The sequence below is a fragment of the Mus pahari genome, chromosome 3 (genome assembly GCF_900095145.1).
Source record: "Mus pahari chromosome 3, PAHARI_EIJ_v1.1, whole genome shotgun sequence".
NCBI classification, from domain to species: Eukaryota; Metazoa; Chordata; class Mammalia; order Rodentia; family Muridae; genus Mus; species Mus pahari.
The window spans coordinates 23,031,209-23,055,497 of NC_034592.1; the positions used below are offsets into that span (position 1 = coordinate 23,031,209).

General features: G+C 50.9%; 1 protein-coding gene across 11 annotated transcripts in view; it reads left to right on the forward strand.

The window, feature by feature from the left end:
• Window positions 1-16,712, forward strand: part of Dab2ip (DAB2 interacting protein) — a 176,101-nt gene extending 159,389 nt beyond the window's left edge. For 6 of the 11 annotated variants that reach the window (XM_029537055.1, XM_029537060.1, XM_029537058.1 and 3 more), the window contains 8 exons: window positions 827-1,063; window positions 2,651-2,852; window positions 4,220-4,398; window positions 5,322-6,216; window positions 6,806-6,958; window positions 8,766-8,959; window positions 13,298-13,385; window positions 13,825-16,712. In XM_029537055.1, coding sequence (XP_029392915.1) covers window positions 827-1,063; window positions 2,651-2,852; window positions 4,220-4,398; window positions 5,322-6,216; window positions 6,806-6,958; window positions 8,766-8,959; window positions 13,298-13,385; window positions 13,825-13,992 — 2,116 coding nt within the window. In that variant the 3' untranslated portion in view covers window positions 13,993-16,712. The remainder of the gene's footprint in view (window positions 1-826; window positions 1,064-2,650; window positions 2,853-4,219; window positions 4,399-5,321; window positions 6,217-6,805; window positions 6,959-8,765; window positions 8,960-13,297; window positions 13,386-13,824) is intronic. The other 5 variants (XM_021194743.2, XM_029537056.1, XM_029537054.1 and 2 more) reach the window with 5 other exon arrangements.
• Window positions 16,713-24,289: the final 7,577 nt, after the last annotated feature.

Sequence of the window (24,289 nt, forward strand, 5' to 3'; positions counted from 1 at the left end):
TCTCTCTCTCTCTCTCTCTCTCTCTCTCTCTCTCTCTCTCTCTCCCTTCTGTCATCTAGAAGAGACCTGGACAAGACCATCAGTAGACACCACCTGGCCAACACTGCCTACCCCCATTTCACTAGGCAGCCTTGCTGATTCTGCCTCATTTATTGCCACATGTCCTGTAGTAGACTAGGTCCAAGGAGCATTGGGGTCTGGTCTGCCCTGGGGTGAAAAGGTAGGAAACCCACCTAAAGGTGGTATTCAATGGAGCCAAAAACTCTGTGCTAGTGCCTTCTTAACTGTCACCCCAGGAAAGTTTTTATTTCTCTCCCCAGCTAGTTCATGACAGACTGTGTTCTCACTAGCTGGGGATACTCCCCGTTCAGTCATTATGAGCTCTGTGGAAAACCCAGATTCCTGTGACATCATTCAGGCAGAGGGATGAGTCTTGATAGCCAGAAATAGGAGCCCAAGGGACAGCAATCTATCTGCCTTGTGGCATTCTTCATGCCTCTAGACTCAGAAGCCTATTGTTGGAGCAGAAAGATGTGTTCCCCTTGGGAGGATGAGAGCTATTGTAATGGCATTCTTGCTACTTATATTGGCATGGAGCCAGTTCCACCAGCCTCCATGCTCAGCGCACTTGGACCTTCACTGAGAGTCTGCCCTGTCTGTGGAGCAGCCTCTCTGCCCACCCTGGCTGGCTCTTTCCTTAAGTGTCTGAGATTTCACAGCTGCAGAGCCCTGAGCTCATTCCACCATGGAGCCGTGGTTGGAACTCAGGGTTCCATGTGACTCAGAAACAGATCTGACCCCCAGGCCCATCTTTGTTCCTATACAGTGTCTTCCCACGGGAGCTTAAAGAGGTGTTCGCCTCATGGCGGCAGGAGTGTAGCAGCCGAGGTCGGCCAGATATCAGTGAACGGCTCATCAGCGCCTCCCTCTTCCTTCGCTTCCTATGCCCTGCCATCATGTCACCCTCGCTCTTCAACCTGCTTCAGGAGTATCCTGATGACCGCACAGCTCGCACCCTCACGCTCATTGCCAAAGTCACCCAGAACCTGGCCAACTTTGCCAAGTGAGTGTTGTGTCCCGTGGGATTGAAGTACACAGGGACAGAAACTTGGTGCATGTGTGACCTTGGCCTAGGCTAGTGCAGTAGGCCTTGGTTTTGTCCCTTTCCCCCTCAGTCTCTCCACCGCCACTTACCTCAGAATAAAACCTCCCCCACAGCCACCCTCCCGGCAGTACAGTACCGTTTTGGTATGCTGCTTTGGGTTTCAGAGGTGGGAAGAGAAGATATTTTTTCCTTCTGCTTTTTTGAATTAACATATTATCATAATATGCCATAAGGATTCTTGTATGTCTTTGAGCACCAAGCTCCACTTTGCAGTGAATGGCTGATGTCCCGAGTAGCTGGGCACTTGGGTTAATGCTGCCAAAGTGATTGCATATAAAGCACTTCTGGTGGCTTTGGCTGTGTTGTAGAGTTCTTTTTTTTTTTTTTTTTTTTTTTAAGATTTAATCATTTTATTTGTAAGTTTTTGCCTGCATGTCTGTCTGTATACCACATGAGTGCTTGGTGCCCACAGAGGTCAGAAGAGGGCATCAGCCCCCCAGGAACACATTAGGGATGCTGTGACGTACCATGTGGATGCTGGGGATTGAATCTGGGTCTTCTGCAAGAGCAGCAGCCAGCTCTCTCTCAACCACTGAGCCATCTCTCTGAACCCTGTGGCTGCCATTATAGACAGTGTAGATAAAGTGGCAGGGCTGCGGCGTAGTCTTGTCATCAATTCATAGTTGGATTGAGTCCTTTCCCAGGTCTGTCTGTAGACATGAGTCAGGCGGGAGGCAAGTCCAGTAGAGAGAAGGGTGGGACCAAGATGAATGCCAGAGTCTCAGGGGAGCAAAGGCTTGTGGGGAGAAAAGGCGGGAAGGCCAATCATCTAGCTCAGACAAGGAACAGAGGCTGGCATGATGGCAAGGGCCTGGTACCAAAGGAGTCTAGGAGAGATGAGAAGTAACTCATGGGGCCCACAGGAACCTGAAGGCCACATGGTACAGAGATGGACCACACAACATGGCCCTTACCTCTTCTGGATCCTGAAAAGGATCTCCACTGAACAAGGTATGGCTGACATGAGAGACTGAGGGAGGCTATAGCCAGGTTTCAGTTAAAATGATAGGCATGGGGGAGAGGAGGCAGTGGCCTAGGGACAGATAGTAGGTGACTAGAAGATCAGTTCAGCAGACCTTGTCACTTGGAGATGAAGAAGGGGAGCTGACACACTGCCAGGCCTCCGACTTGTCCAGTGGATGATGGTCTCTTCCCCTGAGAAAGGCGAATCCGGAGGAGGACACTGGGCTTGGGGGTGTCCCTGATGATGGAAACCTCAGTAGAAACCTGAGCCAAGTATACATCTGACATTGACCTATGTGCTGGGCTTTCAAATCTGGAGGAGAAGAGGCAGGGGCCCATAACGGGCCGTGTTAGAGGAAACATGGGAAACTCTAGTGCCTTCAGTTCTGAAAAGGGTAGAGTGGTCTTGGCCTTGAGAACAGGGCCCTAGCAACTGAGAATCTTGATTGGCAGCAGCCATGGTGAGGAGGGAGATGAGCTCTGGCTGAGGTAGGGCTCACCGTGGTCACCCTCTCTGCGCAGGTTTGGCAGCAAGGAGGAGTACATGTCGTTCATGAACCAGTTCCTGGAGCACGAGTGGACCAGCATGCAGCGCTTCCTGCTGGAGATCTCCAACCCTGAGGCCCTCTCCAACACTGCAGGCTTCGAGGGCTACATAGACCTGGGCCGGGAGCTCTCCAGCCTGCACTCCCTGCTCTGGGAAGCTGTCAGCCAGCTGGATCAGGTGCCTGCTGCCCGGGTTAGATGGTGTATCTGCTGGGTTGGAGGGCTCACCTGCGTGACAGATCAGCTTGGAGTGGGGCTCTCTCTCTGGATGTTCACTCCCCAGCACTGGTCAGAGCCCTTTGCTCTGGGTACTGGGTCCAGGTCTACCCCTGTGTGCTCAGCTCTGATAGCCCAAGTACACTGTGATGCTCACTCCTTACCCAGGTGGGAGAGGAGAGGGTCTGACTTGGTTGCTTTACTGAGAATGCCCTTGCCCTTGGTTTGTAGCTACTGAGGAGGAAAGGATACTGAGGTCCTCCACATGTCAGGTCAGACTTGGGAACCTCTGTAGAGCAGGACTTTAGAGCTCAGTGCCATGTTGATCAAGGCCCCGAGTTTGGTCCCAAATTCAGGAAAGAATAATTCATAATTGCCATTAGCTGTCAGTGGACAGGATTAGTCCCTGCATGCCTGACACTGCCTCAGTTACCTGGCCCAAGAAGCCCTTCCATAGCCTGGAGCCCTGCTGACCTCCGTGGCTATAGCCCACTATGTCCTGCCAGGAACGACTCCTTAACTCACCTTGCTTCCCAAGGCACTAGGGGCTCACTTTACAGAAGTGACGATTGCCGACCCCACGCTGGTCCCTGCCTCTTGTCCATCCTGGAGGTGATTGCTTTGCCATCTTGTAGACATAGCCTCACATTCAGGCACAAGTACATGTGGGTCTCCGTCTTTCAGTTTGTTTTCCAGTGAGAACTTAGCTATCCACAGTTGTTGTACCCTTCGTCCACATTGTGAGTGTCTTCCTGTCTTGTTACTCACTACTACCTGGCCTTTTAGTGCAATGCAGCACCCTGTAGTGGGCACACTACGCATCTCACCCTCTTCTCACTGGGACTCTTGCTGTTGAAATTGCAGGAATGCAATTTTGCTCATGGCTTCCTCCCTCCCTCCGTTCCTGAGCCAGTATGCTGGTCACTGTCCCATGGGTCTCAGAACCAGGCAGGAAGTACAGAAAATGATCAGTGTTGTCACACAGGCAATAAATAGGGTGGGACAAGAATGTGAAATGGAACTGTTGCCCCCGCGGCTCTGCCATGGGGTTGCCGGCTCTTTCTTACAGGGCTTTCCACTTGCTTCTGTTCTGTATCTGGCCTCTACACACTCAGGCATCAGAGGGGGCTAGCCCACCCCCCTGATGAAGTAGGTAATTCGAGGGGCTACTATAGATGCCTCTTGGGTAGGGAAGTGTAGGCTGAGAGATTGGGGGCTATGGCAAAGCAGCTTTGCAGCATTCTCACAGACTGGCTGGGTCTGACCGATGAGGGTCAGGGCTCTGAGTTTCTGTGACATAGGTGACAACTGCCTGTTTCCATTTTGTAGAGCATTGTGTCCAAGCTGGGACCTCTGCCTCGTATCCTGAGGGACGTCCACACAGCACTGAGCACTCCTGGCAGTGGGCAACTCCCTGGCACCAATGACCTGGCCTCCACACCAGGCTCCGGCAGCAGCAGTGTCTCTGCTGGGCTTCAGAAGATGGTGATTGAGAATGATCTCTCTGGGTAAGAGCTGCCAGCTGTGCTGGGTGGGGTGGGGTATGCATGCAGACCGGGTGTAGCCGAGCTGTGGTATTAAGGAAATGATGCCCATACAAGCACTCACAAGAAGCCTGATGAGACTGAGTGTGTGGAGCAAGCTTAAGAGATGAGCTTCCATTTGAGATAAATCAGAGCAAGCTTCTTGAACGAGGAATGCTTGTGCTTTTGGGGAGAGGTGCATGTCTGGGAAAGACACTCTTGGGTTCAGGGTTGATCCCGAGCAGAGGGCTGAGAGAGTCTGTGTTTAGGGATAATTACTGACCCCAGCCCCTGACCTTTCCTCGGGACCTGTGCTTATTAAAAGTACCCCTTGCTGCGCATGGTGGTGCGTGCCTTTACTGCCAGTACTTGGGAGGCAGGGGCAGGAGGATTGCTGGGCGGGAGGTTATGACCTGCAGCACAGAGTCAGACCTGCCTGCTTGTCTCGTGCCCTTGACAACTCCTCTGATACCCTGTTTTTTTTTGCCAGGAATGTCAGCCCCCGCCTGCCACTCAAAAAGGGTGGCATAAGGAGGCAGGGCAGGGGAGGTTTCACTAGGCTCCCACTAGAGTTACCAGGCTGGCTAGAAACGGAAGGGGAGGCAGAGGGAGCCCGGTAACTGTGAGAATGGGGACACAGTTCAGGACCCAGGGATGGCAGAGAGACACCATGGAACACTTCTAGACCCTGACAGCCATTGTCCCAAGGTGCTCCTGCAGGGCTGGTCCCTAAAGAGCAGTTCTGTCAGACCAGCTACCTCACCAGTGACCCTGGGACTCTTAGCCCCTCTGCCACCCAGCCATGTCTGCAGCCCTGCCTGAGACTGCCAGGCCTGCAGATGGTGGTGCTATTGGTCTGGACTCACGGTTTTTCCCTTCTTTCCCTGTGTGTGCTTGTCTCCCTGCAGTCTGATAGATTTCACCCGGTTACCGTCTCCAACCCCCGAAAACAAGGACTTGTTTTTTGTCACAAGGTCCTCCGGGGTCCAGCCTTCACCTGCCCGCAGCTCAAGCTACTCAGAAGCCAATGAACCTGACCTGCAGATGGCCAATGGCAGCAAGAGCCTGTCCATGGTGGACCTCCAGGACGCCCGCACGCTGGATGGGGAGGCAGGTTCCCCAGTGGGCCCCGATGCCCTACCTGCTGACGGGCAGGTGCCGACGACAACGACTCAGCTGCTGGCTGGGTGGCCAGCCCGGGCAACCCCAGTGAGCCTGGCAGGATTGGCCACAGTGCGGCGGGCAGTGCCAACACCAACCACACCAGGCACCTCCGAGGGTGCACCAGGCCGGCCCCAGTTGTTGGCCCCACTCTCCTTCCAGAATCCCGTGTACCAGATGGCGGCCGGCCTGCCACTGTCACCCCGTGGCCTTGGTGACTCAGGTTCTGAAGGCCACAGCTCCCTGAGCTCTCACAGCAACAGTGAAGAGCTGGCAGCTGCTGCCAAACTAGGAAGTTTCAGCACTGCTGCAGAGGAGCTGGCACGGCGACCTGGGGAGCTGGCACGGAGGCAGATGTCACTGACTGAGAAGGGTGGGCAGCCCACAGTGCCAAGGCAAAATAGTGCCGGTCCCCAGCGGAGGATTGACCAGCCACCACCGCCGCCACCACCACCACCTCCTGCTCCCCGGGGCAGGACACCTCCTACCCTGCTGAGCACTCTACAGTACCCACGACCCTCAAGTGGAACCCTGGCATCAGCATCACCCGACTGGGCCGGCCCTGGCACCCGGCTGCGGCAACAGTCCTCCTCCTCCAAGGGAGACAGCCCAGAGCTGAAGCCCCGCGCCATGCACAAGCAGGTAAGCACCAAGGGCGGGGCTCTCGTTAGAGTCACAATCTGTCATGCTCTGCCTACATCATTTCACCTCACTTGCACCCAGCTGTCATCTCATGCTGAATGGGGCTATGTCCCACCCATCCACTGGCCCACCATATGAACTCCTTTTTCGGGATTCAGGACCTCCAAGGCCTCAAGCAAAGCCAGGCTCCTTTACCAGTTCCCCAGGGATAGGCCAGGCAGGCAGCAAGGACTGTTTCTATTCATCTCTAGTGTGTGCCTAGTGAAGTTCTCCCAAAGCCCGAGGCCACCTGTGCTGCTCTGGCCTCACTCCTGAAGTACTCACATAGGCTGGACCTGCTCCTGACATAGCTGCCACCTGTGCTGCCCTGGCCTCACTCCTGAAGTACTCACACAGGCTGGACCTGCTCCTGACATAGCTACCGCCTGGGCTTTCATCTGGCTCTGGCTGCTGTCTAGAAGGCCCATGTCCTTGAGTAGGCACCCAGGCAGCAGAGGTCCTTCCCTTCCCACCTGTGGCTCCCTAGTGGCCATCCCTGCCTTACCATCTCTACTTCTTCACAGCCCCTCACAGCTGTGTTTCATCGTAGGGCCCTTCACCCGTCAGTCCCAATGCCCTGGACCGCACGGCCGCTTGGCTCTTGACCATGAACGCGCAGTTGTTAGAAGACGAGGGTCTGGGCCCAGATCCCCCCCACAGGGATAGGCTAAGGAGTAAGGAGGAGCTCAGCCAAGCAGAAAAGGTAAAACTGAACCTAGACCTGGACCTGGGCTGGGAGGGCGGGGCGGGCTGCCTCCTCCAGTGCTGGGATGGGGGTCTCTCCAGAGCCCTTAGTGGGGCGACACCACTTGTTCCTGTCCTGTAATGCCATTCCCCTGCCCGTGTGGAGACGGGAAGGAAAGCAGCAAGACCTTAGCATGGACCCAAGAATCCCCTTACAGGCTGCCATCAGTCACCTGGAGAGGGCTTGTATGCGGCCTTGGGACATAGGTTGAAGAGATCCCCTTGCTGCTGGACAGTTAATGAGCTGAGGCTTGGAAACAAGATGCCAGGGGGCCACTAAACACTCTTGGGGAGCCTTGGGAAAAAGGAACCAGAGGCAGGGGTCCCATGACTGAGAGGAGAGCCACCCACCCAGGCTCCTCCCCTGGGTTTAGGCCTCCCTAGAGCTTAGGGAGGAACAACATAGTTACCAAGATAAGGGATGAAACCATACTGCCAGTGGGATGGCTGTTCCTGCAGTTCCTGGTCTCACCTTACCGTGTATCCACTGTTTCTGGGGCAATAGTGTGCTTCAGCTGCCCTCCCCAGGCCTGAGTACTCATGGCCGCTGCCCTGCATCCATTGGGTCCCTACCTTTCCCTGCATACCAAACCCCAGGCAGATGGGTGTGCCAGAGCAGCCCGCTGCAAACACTTCCCCTCAGCCCTGGAATCCCAAGACAGCTGATGCAGCCTCATGAGCAGCCCTTTGGTCAGGGTGGCAATGTCCCCTGTCCCCTACTTGGAGGGAACCCATCTCCATGCTGCTTCTGCTACCTGCCACCATTCCTGGTTCACTGCATCCACCTGCTTTTCCCAGTATGTGAAGGGAACCTGGGGACATGGAACATGGTACCACCAGAGCCAGGATGAGGAAGAGAGCAAGGAGGCCTAGCTTCCTGCAGACTCCTTCCTCCTCCCCTCTCCCCAGAGGCTGCGTCACATCTGGAGATCCCAAGACACCTGTTTTGCTTCCCCCTCTCCCTCGCTCCCACTGCCACCCACACTGCATCCCACTCCTGTGCTCTGGTAGTGCCTGGGAGCCTGGAGGCTCATCTCATTGGGCAGTTGCTTTTCATGTGACTTGTCTGAGCCTCATGTCCTTTCAGCAGTGCCACCAGCTCTCAGGGCACTGTCAAGTGTTCTGCATACATCCAGGGCTTTCTCTAAAGAGTTCAAGGTTGTTACAGATGGCTCAGCAGTTAAGAGAATGGTTGCTCTTACAGTGGAGGACTAGGGTTCAGTTCCCAGCACACACATGGTAAAAACTCCAGTTCCAGGAGATCTGACACCCTCTTCTGAACTCACGTAGCCATGCATATACCCACATGTAGGCAAAACACTCATGCATTAAAAAAATCTAAAGGGCTGGTGAGATGGCTCAGCAGGTAAGAGCACCTGACTGCTCTTCCAAAGGTGCAGAGTTCAAATCCCAGCAACCACATGGTGACTCACAACCATCCTTAACAAGATCTGACTCCCTCTTCTGGAGTGTCTGAAGACAGCCACAGTGTACTTACATATAATAAATAAATAAATCTTTAAAAAAAAAAATCTTAAAATTTTAAAAATTGCAAGTTCGAGTTAAACCCTCAGTCTTTGAGACTTGGGTTGAGCCTTCACCCTGCTCCTGACTGCCCAGGTTGGACTGGGAGAGGAGGGGGCAGGCCTTTGGCAGCCAGAGTTGAATCTTATCCCTGGGCTCGTACCTAGCCTGTGCTCCGCTCAGGCTGATGAGGCTGTGCTCTCTCCTGGGCGCTGGCCCATGGCTCCTTGCCCTGCTGGCAGGATCTGGCAGTGCTACAAGACAAGCTCCGGATCTCCACCAAGAAGCTGGAGGAGTATGAGACCCTGTTCAAGTGCCAGGAGGAGACGACCCAGAAGCTGGTGCTGGAGTATCAGGCTCGGCTGGAAGAAGGTGAGGAGCGGCTGCGGCGGCAGCAGGAAGACAAGGACATCCAGATGAAAGGCATCATCAGCAGGTGAGCAGGCTGCCCATCGGTCCATGGGGCCTCTCTGGGACAAGAGGGAAGCCGGTGCCAGGCAGTGGGGGTGGGGGAGGGGAGCGCATGTAAGAAGTTGAGTCATCCTGCCAAGCTCTAGGGGAATTGGAAAACGATTTGAGATGCTAAGCAAGACAGCGAGGAAGCCATTGAGGGCAGGAAAAAGGAAAGCACATCTGGATGTGTGTCAGGGTGCCCGCTATGGGTAGGGAGGAGTTTGGGTTGGGAAGAGGGGCATGGCTATGCCAGTATCATGAGTGGGGTCTATTGGGTTTCCAGGGTCTGGTTTGTCTGAAGAGTTTCTGAGGTCAGTTGGTTCTGGTAACTAGCTTTCTTCCCTCTATCTCTGCCCCGGTGGGGTAGGCATGCTGTCCTTGGTGTCTGCACACAGGCAGTGCAGGATCTGGGCCACTCGCTCACTGTGTCCCAGTCCTGGAGCGTCTACCTCACAGCAGTGTGTAAGGAGTGTGGGTGATAGCCTGATCCTTGGCTGAGACCTGGGGCTGAGCAGATGTGAGGTAGGCAGGGAATCCCCCCTTAGCCTTCTGTTTTGTCCACAGCACAGACCCTTCCCAGATCACCTGTTCTGCCCGCCTGGTGGCTGTGTCCTGTCCTGAGCTTCTGTCATTACAGATGATTAGCAGAGCAGAACCCAGGTGGCTGGACACCTGCCAGCTGCTTGGCACGCCTCTCTGTCCTTGGCTCCCCTGGTGCCTGGCCACCTCCTCTTACCTGTGTCCATGAATGTAAACATCATCAGGACAGTTGGGTCTCACAGGTCCTTGCTGCTCCTTTGCCTGCTTGCTTGTTGTGTTATTGCGTCGGCTTCTGAGGTAGCCGTACTGAGCTATCTGATCATGATTCCCCAGGTTTATTTCTCTTGGTTTTGCTTCATTGACACTTTCTAGTCCTGAGTGGGTATTCTTTTAGGATTATTATGTACCATTAACAAACTGTCCTTTTTAATTACACTCTTTCCTCCATCTTATTTCTAGTGTAGTTACTCTTTCTCTGGTGTTAGCACAGTGTATCAATTTCTGTCCTGTATCCTTTTAAACCATTGTTTGGTCCATTTCTACTTCTGTGACAAGGTATCAGCACCAGGAGATTATAAACAGAAATGTACTGCTCACCGTTCTGGAGGTTGCCATGTCTAAGATCAGGGTGTCTACAGATTCAGTGTAGCTCTCCTTCAGAGACATACCTTGGTGCCATGTTTAGAGGTGAGCTCCTTCCAGCTTCTTTGGTAAGGGCACTAACCCTGCTCTTGAAGGCAGAAGTATCTTGTGACCCAGTCACTTCCCAGAGGACAGCTGGTAGCACTGTAGAGGTTAGGTTTCAGTGTACACGTATTTGAGTGTGGACACCAACTTTCAGACCATAGTACCCGTACCCATCATTGTGCATGAAGTTTATTTTACAGGTTCCTATTGTTAGGTCTGTTTGTCGTCTAACAACTTCTGCCTTTTAATTGGAGCGTTTAAGCCATTTACTTTTTTTTTTTTTAATATTTTTTTTCTCTCCATTCCTATTTTTTTAAACATTTATTTATTATATGTAAGTACACTGTAGCTGTCTTCAGACACTCCAGAAGAGGGCGTCAGATCTTGTTATGGATGGTTATAAGCCACCATGTGGTTGCTGGGATTTGAACTCCGGACCTTTGGAAGAGCAGTTGGGTGCTCTACCCATTGAGCCATCTCACCAGCCCAAGCCATTTACTTTTAATGTGATTATTTTAAGCCTGTTAATCTTATAGCTGTTTTCCTGTTTAAATGTAGCATTAGCATCTTTCTTTCTTCTTGCATTCCCTGGACTGTATCTTTAGTCCTCAGCATCTCTCTGTTGGCTTCCATGCTGTATGGCCCCAATGCTTTGGGTGTTAGTCGACAGGTCTTCCTCCAAGGGCAGATGGTACCCTGCCAGGCTGTGCAGGCCACATGATCTTGCTGCTCCTTTTCATCTGCTCTCACAGCAGAGCTGGGTGATGTCAAGGCTTACAGAAGGACGCGGTGGCTTGATGTGACACCTCCCTGGCTGCAGTGGCAAGAACATTGCCCTGTCTTTGTTTTTTTGTTGTTTTGTTTTTTGTTTTACAGTCTCCTTTTTCTCTCGCTGTTTGTAAGGTACCTCTCCTGGGCTAGAGCTTTGCTCATTGTTGGAAGGCTTGTCTGGCATGCAGACCCTAGGTTGGATCCATAACACTAAGCATTTTATAATGTTATCTACTTCTGGGGAGGGGCATATATGTATGTGTGTGGAGGGCTAGGCATGTAGGCATGTGTAGATAGGCCATAGGACAGCTGTGTGTGTGTGTGTGTGTGTGTGTGTGTGTGTGTGTGTGTGTGTGTGTGTGTGTTTGTATAGTTATATAGGGGTGAAGGAGAGTGTAGCCATAGGACAGCATCGTGTGTGTGTGTGTGTGTGTGTGTGTGTGTGTGTGTGCGCGTGTATGTGGTTGTATAGTTACGTAGATGTCTGTGGGGTATAGGTCAGAGGACAGCTTTATGTGTGTGTGTGTGTGTGTGTGTGTGTGTGTGTGTATAGTCATGTAGGTGTCTGGGGGGGGGTGTAGGTCAGAGGACATCATCCAAGAGGCTTCCCTCCACCGTGGGTTCTGGAGATGAATCTTGAGTCTCTAAGCCTCTGCACAGTGCTCCTTTCATTAAGTGTTGTCAACAGTCTCACGTTGCAGTCTGACCGTAGCACGCCTGCTGTGCTTCTCTTGGGTTGACTGGGCTTAGATCTGACGGCTCTGCTTCCTACTTCTTCCTCTAGGGCTCTCCTTGCCTGCCCTCAGGTACAGCGGGCTGCTCTGCACTGTCTCCCGTTTCGCTGTTCCTTCATCGTTTTCTTCTTTCTTCTCTTTCCCCCTTTTATCTTATTTTATATGGATGGGTGATTTGTCTGCGTGCAGGTCTGTGTTGGATCTCCTGAGCTGGAGTTAGAGGCGCTTGAGCGCTTGTGTGTGCCGGGAACTGAACTCAGGTCCTTTATGAGAGCAACAGGTATTCACCACCACAGTGCTATCTCTTCAGCCCCCACAGTTGTTTTGTTTTTCCATTGTTCTCTTGAGCTTTACTTTATATACATTTTTATATTCCTGGGTGAGGATTGAACTCAGGGCCTTGGGCAAGCTAGACAGTTGTCTGTCACTAAGTTACACCCCAACTTTTGTACTTGAGACAGTCTGTTAGTAAATTTCCTGAGCTCTCCCTGAACTTGCCTACAACCCAAAAGGTCTTGTACTTGCTGTCATCCTCCTTCATCAGTTTCCCAGATAGCTAGGGTTACAGGCCTGTGCCTAGGCCTGGCTCACATGTGATCTGAAATGGCATACCAATGTTTCTGTGGTGCTGGCCTGTGCCTAGGCCTGGCTCACATGTGATCTGAAATGGCGTACCAATGTTTCTGTGGTGCTGGTGCCCGCAGTCAGCCCTTGCTCCTTCAATCAAGTCTCTAGAGTTTCGCTGTGGTTTAAACCTCTCTACTTTCCTCATGGTGAAGACTGTCTCTTCGGCGTGTAAAATGTCCCTTTAGTTGCTGCCTCATAATGTCACCTACTTCTCTCATCTGACATCTCAGCTGTTGTCACTAGTTTGTCTCCTGGTTATGGATTTTATTTCCTTACATCTCTGTATCCTTGGCAGCTTTGGTGGGATGCCAGGCACGTTGGAGCATTGCTGGAGTGGGACCTGAAGGCCTTCAGACTTGGTCTTATCTGGTCATTCCATGGTGCAGCTGCCTTCTCAGAATTCTTCATGGCCCCTATGGCCTATTTTCCCCCCACATCTAGCCTGTGGGATGCTCCTGGGTAGAATTAGGAAGAATTAGGATTCCTACAGAGACTGGGGGTGAATTGGTAGGGTCCGTCTTTGCCTGGAGATCCTGGAGCTCCTCCACCTTGTCCTTCCTGAACTCCCTCATCACTTTGATCCCAGCACCGTACTACAGCAGCTGTACAGGCTGCAGTTACAGCCTAGTGTGAAGTTCCTGGTGTTATGAGCCCTGAACCTCGTGCCTTCCCAAAGCCCATACCACCTTAGGAAACATGATAGAAGGGGTCTAGAGCCTTTTCTAGAGCCTTCGCCATATCCTCTGCCACAGATCCTAGAACATGACATTCCTTGGGGCTTGAAAGTGCACTGGAATGGAAATAGCCCCAGAGAGCAGAGTTGCAGAGGGGGAGTTGAGGTCAAGACAGGGTAGCCCAACCATGCCAGTGCTGGGGGACAGTTTCAGATAGGATGGTTTCCCACAGGCCCCACAGTTCACTCCCTCCTCCTAGTGCCCCTGGCTCTGCGTTTCTGTTCACAGGTTAATGTCAGTGGAAGAGGAACTGAAGAAGGATCATGCAGAGATGCAAGCAGCTGTAGATTCCAAACAGAAGATCATCGATGCCCAGGTTGGGGCTCTGGCTATAGTGTTAAAGAGTTTGGGGTAGTGCGAGTGTGACTGGCTTCTCTGTCGTCCTTGGTTACACCTCAGTGTAAAGACCATGGACCAGGAACCAAGGTCTCTCAACTCTGAGGATGCTGACCAGCGACTTACAGGAGTGGAGTAGGCAGGACTGGGAAGGTGAAAGAAGGCTAGGCAGAAGGGCTCTGGCCCCCAAGCCCCTTCACTCATGGCTATGTCCCTTCCTCTGAGTACCCCAAGAATTGTCAGGTTTGGTCAGAGTGTAAGCTACACGCCTAGGAAGGAGCTCTGGGTGTGACACGCATGGGAGAAAAGGCTCTGCCTTCGAGCTCAGGTGCTATAGCTCCCCTTCAGCTTCGTAGAAGGCAGGCTCTCTGCTGGCTAGAGCCCACCTCAAGCGCCACTAATGCCCTCTTTGCCCACAGGAAAAGCGCATTGCCTCGCTGGACGCTGCCAATGCCCGCCTCATGAGCGCCCTCACACAGCTGAAAGAGAGGTACAGCATGCAAGCCCGTAACGGCGTCTCCCCCACCAACCCCACCAAATTGCAGATTACCGAAAACGGCGAGTTCAGAAACAGCAGCAATTGTTAACCTGCCTGAGGAGAGGGGGACTATGGTGGCCCGGGACAGGGTCTCGGTCAGGAGGCTCCCACAGTTGCAGGCTAGCCTGCAGTGGAGGGGGCGCAAGACTGATGGAGCGTGAGACTGAGGGCATAGTGCCCCCCCCTTCTCTTCGCCCACCTGAACAGTGGGTATGGGTAGAGGCAGCGGAGACTGCACTGGGGAGTGGGGCCAGCCTGCAGGGAGGCCTGCCGAATGTGTCTCTGGTTGTTGAATCTGGTATGTGGCACCTTCTCCTCTTTTGACCAGCCAGGTGCATGAACCCCTTACCCTTTCCTTTCCCATGAAGGAAGCTACCTGGAAAGGGCTCAAGGAAGGTTTAGGGGCCACTGCTGTGGGTTTCCTATGGCCCCCAGTACCTGATGGAGTAGTTGACAGGCAGAGTGACCCCTGCTCATCTCTGCCCTGAGCCCCTGCCACTGCATGCAGCTGGTCAGGGACCATTCCTGGCGGTGAGGAACTGAAGAACAGAACCTGGGTCCTATGCCCATCCCAGGCGCGACACCTCCACCCTCCTTCCCTTCCTTCCTCGCATTGCCAAACAGACAGCACTGCACTTTCTCTGCTGGCCCTCATACCCGTGGGAGGAGCCATAGCTTCCCACGCTTCACAAGTGGACCTGGCTCATGCTCTTGGAAGTCCAGAAGCCAGAGAGCTGGGCAGAGGTGGCCAGGTTGCACCATGTGTTGTAGCTGCCTTCTCCAGGGTCCCATTGTGACCCTGCACAGTGACCCTGTGGGGAGAGGCCAGCCAATGCTCACCCTCCAAAGGTGATCTCTTTTCTCTGATAGTTTAAAAGAAAAATTCTAAAGCCTGCAGGCCCTGAGAAGGTGGATAACTGTGATTTTTTTTCCTTTCACAGTATGCATTAGAAACAAAAGCCCGCTTGCTCGCTTGCTGGAACACAGGGGCCTTTTAAATTGAGCGTGCGCACTGCATGGGAAATAGCGGCCCTGGAGGATGTTAGACTTGCTCCCTCTCCAAGACAGCAGCAGCCTGCACCAGGCCCCGTGTGCAGTCGCCTCTCCTCACCCTCCCAGCCCCAGCCAAGGACCCAGGCACTGCAGGCAGGGAGGGGCACACCCCACAGCTGGGGCTGGCTTTCCCCAGCTCTAGGCTGTTCTGTAGCATATCTGTCCCTCCCCCTTTGTGGGACAGGAAGGGCAGGAGCTTGGGTCTCTCTTGGGTCCCCATCTGTTCCCGCACTCTAGATTCCAAGCCCTGGTTCTGAGTCATCTAGGGCAGGAGCTAGGCTTTGCCCGGGCAGCAGAATGGGGCTAGGCAAGCCTCACTGAATGCTCCTAGAGTCCTCACTAGAAAGGGTGGACGTCCTGAGGTGTGGCCTAGTTAGGCTGCGCCCTATCCTCAGTCCACCAACAGGCAAGGGTAAAGGAACCCAGTTAGGCTGCAGACCAATGCTGGGAGAGGGCGTGGCTATCAAGGGTCAGAGACCTCAGGAAGGAAGGAGGTGGGACTGAGGGCCTGCCACTGCCTCTTCCTGCCCCACTCCTGTCCACACCCCTGCTCCCGCGCATTTCAGCAGGGGTGGCCTCTTGGGCAGGGCCTGGCCTGGCCTGGGTCTTGCCCTTCCACTGCCCAGGGAGTCCCGTTTTCCTCCTCACCCACACTCTCGCCCATGCCTCATAAAGTGACCTCTGTCTGAGCGCCTCCTAGCAATATGGGGAGGTCCCCAGGCCTGGACAGGAGAGCGCAGGGCCAGATGCAATGGCCCCTCTGGCGGGGTTGTTAGCTCTCAGGCCGAGAGCCTTATTTACCTAGTGCAAAAACTGTAAAAGTGTACAGACTCTCCACAGATTTTTATCTTAATTGCAAGTCTGCCGATTTTTGTAAATGTTCTTGGTGTTTGACTGTAATGGAACTATTTCACCCAAGGGATGTACATAGTCCTTTAGTCCTGGTGCTGCGAGGGCTGGCCAGGACACTGCTCTCACGGTTGATTGTAGAGCCTAGAGAACGGTGCTGGGCAGGGCGAAGAGCTTTGCCGTCTAGGTGTCTGTCTGTCTGTTCCCTGCCCGGAGCATTGATTGATTGGCTTTCAAGCATGCTGCTTGGGTGGGAGGTTGATGGGGCACATGCCCCAGTGGGGCCAGTAGAGCATCCTCCTGCCCACAGCCTTGGGGTGGCTGAGCTCTGCCTACAGCAAGGGCTGGAGTTGCCAGAGCCCTGCTCTGGGAAGACCCTGGCCACTGACGCCCTGGAGAGAGCGGCCCCACCCTTGTCAACACAGACACCTGACCTTTTTATTCAACTTGTGTGTTAGGGTGAAGGAAACTGCCAAACTTCCTCTGAGTGAAGACCTCTGACTGCCCAGGAGTGGGGGTGGGGACCAGGGACAGAGCTCAACGTGTACCCCAGCACCTGCCCGAGGGACACTCCTCCCTCATACCTGTATGTCTGGGAGCCAGACTGTCCAGGGAACCAGCCCCTCTTTTCTATATACTCAGCCACAAGGCTACCTGTCTCCCCCACTGTGCCCAGCTCCCCCTTTTGTAAGTATGTGAAAAGGAAAAATGCAAAGGTCGGATCGGCCGGAGCCCTTCCCTCCAGTCGAGACTTTTAACCATGTAATAATGTACAGAGAAGTTGTTGGTGTTCGAAGACTCCGTGTGGCTGTGCAATTTCTGTACATTTGCAATTAGAAATATTAAAGATTTATTTAGCTATTTTAAGCCTGACTCTCCTTTCTTCAGCTATGTCCTGGCTTGTTTTCCTATAGGTAACTGGATCTTGAGCTAATACTGTTGTTCTAATCATGACCCCTAACTTGGTGACCTGGGACTGCCCCTCCTCTCTGCGGAAACCCTGTACTTGGGAGTGGAGCAGCTGACCTCTTAAAGGCCCTCCTGACCTGCACAGGCTGGGAGCCCCAGTGATTCCTGGGAGCTCATAGCTGCCGGGCTTCCTGCTGCAGAGGTTCTAGGTCAACCATATTAATCTGCAACCCGAGGAGAGAAGAGCCGAGTTCTGCCCAGGGTTGCCAGTGAGGGTAGGCTAAGGCTGACTGGCCCTACGCATCTAGTGCTTGGGTTTTTAGGGTCAGATTTTCCTGAGCTGGAAATGAATTCACTGAAAGCACTTCAGCCATACCTGCTGGATGAGTGAGTGCCTTGCCTCCCCAGCTATTTGTCCCGCATCTGTCAGTGTTTGGGATCCTGCCTTCTGATGTGCGATAACCCTGGGTTGAACATGAGCAGTTCAGCCTTACAAGGGCAAGAACACACAGAAGCCTAGAGCAAACTGGCAGAAAAGCACCCCCAGACCGCTAAAAAATAGAAAAGAAAAGCAGTTGGAAGGTTTTAAGGCCCTCTAATAAGTAAGGACATATCTAACATTCACCCTAGTGAGAACAGATCTGTCTGTCAGATTGCAAATGAGAAATTGCCTACACTTGGCTACACTGAGACATAAAGAAAATGCCTACCCAGAGGCCAGTTTAGGCTACAGTGAGAAATGTATAAAAAACGAGTAAGCAGATACACCACCAGGAAATTTTTTTTAAAGAGAGTCTTGCAGTTAAATGAGAACTCCTGATCACATGTGATTTGTCTCCTCCCCAAACATCATTGTACAGACAAGATTAATGTGGGAGGAGATCCAAGAAGATAAGAAAATTGCTTAACTGTCAACTGGAAGCTGACAGGAAAGGCTTGCTTGCCTAGATCCTTCCCAGAGGCTTAGGTGGAAGCCCCGAAGCGCAGGCATCCGTATAGTCAGCCAGGACACCTGCCCCGCACAGCCCTGAAAGGACTGTACCATCTTCCGGTCGTCATTCTCTGGAGAAATGGAACCCAGTGAATTCTTGCCTGGGGACACCAGCCACAGGGTTGAAAAGGGGACGTGAGCCTGGCTTCAGTAGCTGCCTCTTCCTTCTGCTCATCTTAGAGAGGTTTCCTCAATGAAAAGACTGAGTTGCCGTGCTTCTGTCGCAGAAGAAGCCAACACTGTGACATAGCATACACCCTCAGAGAGCACGCGTAGCCCAGGACCCTGAGGCCACTGAAGAAAGCTTGCCATCTGCCAGGTAACAAGGGACCAGGACAGTTGACACGTGGACCCAGGGTTGGAAGAAAGTGGAGAAGGGGACTGGAAGGTACAGATGAACATAGGCCCTCTGTAAGGCAGCAGGGACCCTTGTCACACCCTCTGCTCCATGTAAATGCCCCCCCCCCCCACACACACACATTGCACTTCCACCAGAACCATGTGCCCGCTTGGTATCGCCACTTGAGGATTTCATTCACATCAAACTTGATTTGTCTGAAATAGAGTTCTTGAACTTGAAGCCTCTAAAACTTGTTCCTTCATTTTTCATCCCCGCCACCCCCCCCACACACACACAGTTGTTACAACTCTTCTACTGTTTGTTCAAGCCAAGCGCTAAGCACGACTTCCTTTAAACGTGAATTCTTGATTCTCAGGCCTTAGTGGAAATGTACAGATTTAGAATGATGTTGCCGAGCCATTCTGAGTGAAGAGCAGGCTCTCAATCAGTGCGCCCCCATTCTTTTAAAGAACAGCCAATAAATCCCACCACAGGCCAATGCACCCCACCGTCAGTGGCAGTTTGCTCCGGGGAGGGGGAAGGGAAACTTAAATGCTCTGCTTTCTATTCCTTTGTGCTGTTTGAATATTTTACAGCCAGTTTTATTTCTCGTTTGGATACGGAGGAGCCATTTAAAAATAAATAAAACATACCCAATATAATGAAACGCTGTGCAGCCATTAAATTTGTAGAAAAATAATAGATGACATTGAAAGATGTAAATAATGTATTAAGTGTAAACGCTGATAACAGAATTATATGTCCAGAAGGATTCTGGTTTAGCTTTTAGACCATGTTCACAAAAACATCTGGGTTGGGAGATGGTAATTGGTAGGTAAGAGCTTGAGTTTGGACATGCGTGAGAGTGGGCTTTGAGCCTTAATGGCTATTGATCAGCAATGTGGTCTTAGCATCATGGGAAAGCTCCATTCTTAGTTTCCTCGCTGTAAAATTAAGAAAGCAGTGCCTGTGCTACATGGACGTCTTCAGGGAGGATTGCAGTTGAGGAACAAGCAAGTGGTCTTTACTAGTACTATAGGAGGAGTGAGAAGTATTTCTGAGGACAGGAGAGACGGAGACAGCTCCATGGTTACCTGCACATCCTGCCCTTGCAGGGGACCCTTGATTTGGTTCCTAGCACCCACGTCGAGCAGCTCGCAAACACTTTTAAGCACATGGCTTAAAATAAGATCTTTTAAAAGAGTAATTTCACAATAAAACCTAAGTCATTCTTGGGATCATCAAAGAGAGAAATGCCAAGGTGTGGCTCGGATGTTGACCTAGGGATGCTAAGTGTGGTCCTCTTGGCTTACGTATGCTCTCTACCTTTTTTCCCTCAACATGTTTTTGTGTTTATGATGAAAACCCAATTTAAAAAGGGCTCAGTAGTAGAGGACTTGCCTTGCACTGAACCGAGTCAGTAGAAAAGAAAATTAAATTTAAGATCCATGATTCAGGTGACTCATGCTGGTTAGTCAGAAAGTTAACGGGCCTAGGAGAAAGCAGGACAGGCCAGAACAAATGCTCTTCTGTAAGCCAGAAACTGGCTGGCCATAAAGATAGGGGAGACATACAAGGACATCCAGACTATCTCAGCCGAGTAATGGGCCACCTGGCTCAGCCCTGGCTAGGCGCCTCCCCATCTCCCCTCCCTTCTCCTGACTTGGGTTAAAACATTAACCAAATGCTCTGCCAACACAGATAAGCACTTGCCCTTCAGAACTGCTGTTACCCTGATCTGCATATACTATTTGCTGATGTTTAAACTAGCCAATCATGTGTGACCGCGCCAATTCCTCCCATGCCCCTGACATTTTTCTATATAAACCCCTAGCCCCTGAACCTCAGGGTCAATGCCTCTGTCTCCTGCGTGAGATACATGTTGGCCCGGAGCTCCGTTATTAAACTACCTCATGTGCTTACATCAAGCTGGTCTATTCGTGATTCTTGGGTGCCGCCATCTCGAGACTGGAGTGGGGAGGGCTTCCCACAAAGATCTTTCAGGTACAATCCCTAAAAGCAAAGCATTAGACCCTCACCATTTCCTTAATGGGGAAGTAAGAGATGGTGAAGAAACGGTACAAAAGAAGCTTATTGTACTTCCTGAAGGACACGGGCAAGAAAACAAAACAAAATAGGATTTTCTTAAAATTTCCCCTCCCAAAAATGGTCTTAACTTAGGCAAGTGGCTGAATACAAAATAAAGATACAAGACAGGTGCTGCTTTCCCCAGCGGCTGGCAGGAGGGAGGCAAGGCGTGGTTGGTGTCGCTGGGAGAGGTGGGTATACTGGTCTCTAATCTGAATGACCCAGTGAGCAATCACACCGTCTGGACTGAGTAGTTACCAGACCTGTGACCAAGGTGGATTGTCTGCTGGTCCTCGGCACACCAATATCCTGAGCTATGGCTATATCGCACTGTCTGCTGAATTCATATGAAAATGGTCATGTCTTCCACGTACATGTTTAGAATTGACTGTTGTCTTTGTGACTCCTGGTCGTCATTTATTTCTGAGTGTCTTGAAATATCCAAGACAAACAGCCCTTCAAAGGTCCAGCTAGTCAGAAACCACCTGCTTCTCTGGGGATCAAGGTCTGCCCTTCTGCCTGTCCTCCCACCAACCAAAAGGTTGGTACCGAGGCCCTGAGGGCTAGAGAGGGTCCCTGCAGTTACGCCTGGGGGAGCCCACACATTGCTGATGTGTGAAGAGAGGCCCATGAGGTCAGGGGACGCCACACTCTTCGAGTCTGGAGGGAGAAGACCTCAGTCTCAGAAGCATCTCTTACAAAGTGTTTACAGCTTTTACCCTTTCAGGACAGAAAGTAACAATTGTGTGAAAGCAGACTTTTTTTTTTTTTTTTTTTGACAACCAAGACCTAAACACACAAATATAAGATGGACATATGTTTAGTGTTTTGTTTTGTTTTGTTTTGTTTTTTTACTTCACTAATTAATGAAGAATCCAGTTAGTTGTCACAGCCAATTCAGAGGAGAATTCAAAGAACTGTGCATACAGACAATTGGTAATTTCAAGAAAACGAATCTTACAAATAGATGCAAAGTCAGTCTGTCTCCAGGGCACTCCAGCAGACACCATTTATTCTAATCTGCAGGACAAAGATCACAGAGTGTTATCATTTCAGAACTTACACCAAAGAAACTCAAAGCCAAGGAAAAGCAGGTTACAGATCCAGGAGACTCATAACTCAGCTTGCCAATGTTGAAATCTCATTTATTTTCCTACAACCAGCTTTAAAAATAAAACCGAAAAACAAAACAGAAGTGGGGGCGGGGCTGGAGTGTTTAAAAGCACGCACTGCTCTGGCAAAGGACTTAAGTTCACTTTAAGCACCTATACCAGAAGGCTGTGAACTCCAACCCCAGGGACTCTGCTGCCCTCTTCTGGCCTCCATGAGTACTGCTCTCATGTGCACATACTTGCACACAGACATAATTTAAAACTTTTAAAACAAATACTAACAGGACAAAGTCATGTTGAAAGGGGTCCACTGCCTACAAAGCCCTTTCAGTATAGACAAATCTGTTGTTTACAGCTATCAAGATAGCTTTGCATAGCCCATACAACCTAATTTCTATTTTATTACTTCAAGGTGAAGTCTCACTAAGTATGCAGCCAAGGCTCAAACTTGAGATTCCCCAACTCCTTCCTCCCAAGTGCTTCAGTTACAGGTGTGCACCACTGCACGTGGCCCAGACTAGTATTGTAAAGGCAAAATTAGAACCATGATACATACTAATCAATTTTTAAAAGATCTTTAATGTTTATTTTTAAAAAAACAGAATATGAGTGTGGGTGACTGCTTGCATGTATATATGTGTACCACATACATGTCTGGTCCCCACAGAGGTCAGAGGAGGGTGTGGGTCCCTGGGAACAGGAGTTACATATGGTTTTGAGCTGTCATGTAATGCTGGGAATCAAACCAAGGTCCTCTGAAAGAACAGCCAAATCCCTTAACTACTGAGCCATCTCTCTAGCAATAGTTTTGGGTTTGGTTTTAAATTTAAATATGCATATATTTATGTGTCTATATGTGTGTGTGTGTCTATGTGTATACATGTGTATGTGTGTCTATAGATATTTGTATATATATATATATATGTGTGTGTGTGTGTGTGTGTGTGTATGTGTATATATGTGTATCTATAAGTATGTGTATGTACATGTATGTGTGTCTATGTTTCTGTGTGTATGTACGTATGTATACCTGTGTGTGTTTTGTACATGTGAGCAAAGATGCTCTTGGAGTTCAGGAAATGGCACAGAAGCCCTGGGGCTAGAGTTACAAGCAGCTGTGAGCTTCCTGATAATGGGTGCTGTGAGTCAGTCCCTGCCCTTAACCACTGAGCATTCGCTCCAGCTCCTCCTCCACCTTCCACCTGCCCTTGCCCCACCCCCACCCCACCCCACCCCATTTATCTGCTCATTGGTTTGTTTTACAAAGCATGTTAGGGCATGCCTGCAATCCCAGTGCTCAGGAGGCAGATACAGACAAAAGAGGATCCCTGCACATTTGAGGCTAGCCTAGGGGCCTGCATAGCATACACAACAACTCGCTGCACGTCAGCCAGGGTTAACATGACCAAACCAAACAATACAAAAACCAGAGCAACAAAACCATCACCACCAACAACAAAAACCCTAACTGAAATGATGCCCAGGCTAGTACCACACTCAGGATGCCCCTGCCTGGAGTCCTCCTGAGTAGCCGATGTTGATTAGATGCGCTCTCAGTATTGCGCTAACAGGTTTGCTCTTTCCACTTGTCAGTAGACTGTGGACACTGTTCTCTACAAATATCACCTTTCACTGTTACTTTATTATTTTTTTTTATAATGATTAGACTTGCAGATGGTTTAAACTTTCACACCTTGAATTCTGAATGATTTTGTGTTTCTTTGGACATTTGCTTTGGTAATAATTTCACACTTACAGATAAGCTGTTGAAATCAACAACAAGGAACACTGTGCGGCTTTTATTCCAATATGCCATGAATGTTTAACCCCGTCTGTTTTATCATTACTCTCTCTCTCTCTCTCTCTCTCTCTCTCTCTCTCTCCACACACACTTCTCCTCCTAATTCCTTGAAAGCTAGTTACATGCCACGGCTCCTTTCCCTGACCGTTCCCTGCTTCAGGTGCTCCCAGTTAAACCTTGGTGCTATTACCAGCTCTCAGCTTGGTTTATAGTTTCCTCGATTGACCCCATTATGTCCTTCTATATTCTTTCCCCCAACACCCAAATCTAGGGTCAGGGGTTGCATTCATTTGCCATGTCTCTTTAACCTCGTCTAATCTGGAATTTTCCATAGGCTTTTCTGGTCTTTTCTGGTGATGACACTTAGAAATACGATCAGCCACACTTCTGGCTCCTTGTTAAAGCAACATCAATAACAAATGGAGACAGAGCTGTGTTTAATCTGGTGTATCTTTAGGACCGGTTTCTGGCTGTCTTGCATAGGGCATATTGAGTCTTTGGAGAGACACACTTTTGGAGGCGTGATGCCTGAGGCCTGGCTCTTTCCTGGGTGGTGAGGCTCATCAGTGTTTCACGTTTTCTTTCTCCACTCAGGGAGGTGCTGGTTTCAGTTGTAGTTTCGCCTTCTTTGTAACTTAGCAGCCTGAGAGGCCGCACACGGAGGCCATAAAAACAGGGCTTCTCTCAGAGTGTCCTGTGATTCCACAACCAGGGCATTTCTTAGTTGACTGGGTCCTGCAGCGATGGCTGCCTTTCCAGCTCTGAGCTTCACTTAACACTGGGTCCTCAGCAAGGTCCTCCCCACCGTCCCTACGGGACTGATGCCTCCTGTTGTTGGGGATAGAGTCCATTCCTCAGGGTTACCCCGCAGTTGTAGGTATGGTCCCTTCAAGCAGTATCCTAGCCACTGACATACCCCAGCGTTGTTTCTGAATGTGTCTTCACTGTCTGACCTGACACTCAGGTTCCTCCCTTGCTCCATTCCTGCTCCATTCTGGCAACCTTGGGAAATGGCATTAACTGGCCAAGATCAGGAACATTCTATGTCCTTACACAGACTTGCTAGAAATTTCGAGTTGGCTCCTCTGTCTATAGTTGTATCTGAATTTTCACACACACACACACACACACACACACACACACACACACACACACACACAGAGAGAGAGAGAGAGAGAGAGAGAGAGAGAGAGAGAGAGAGAG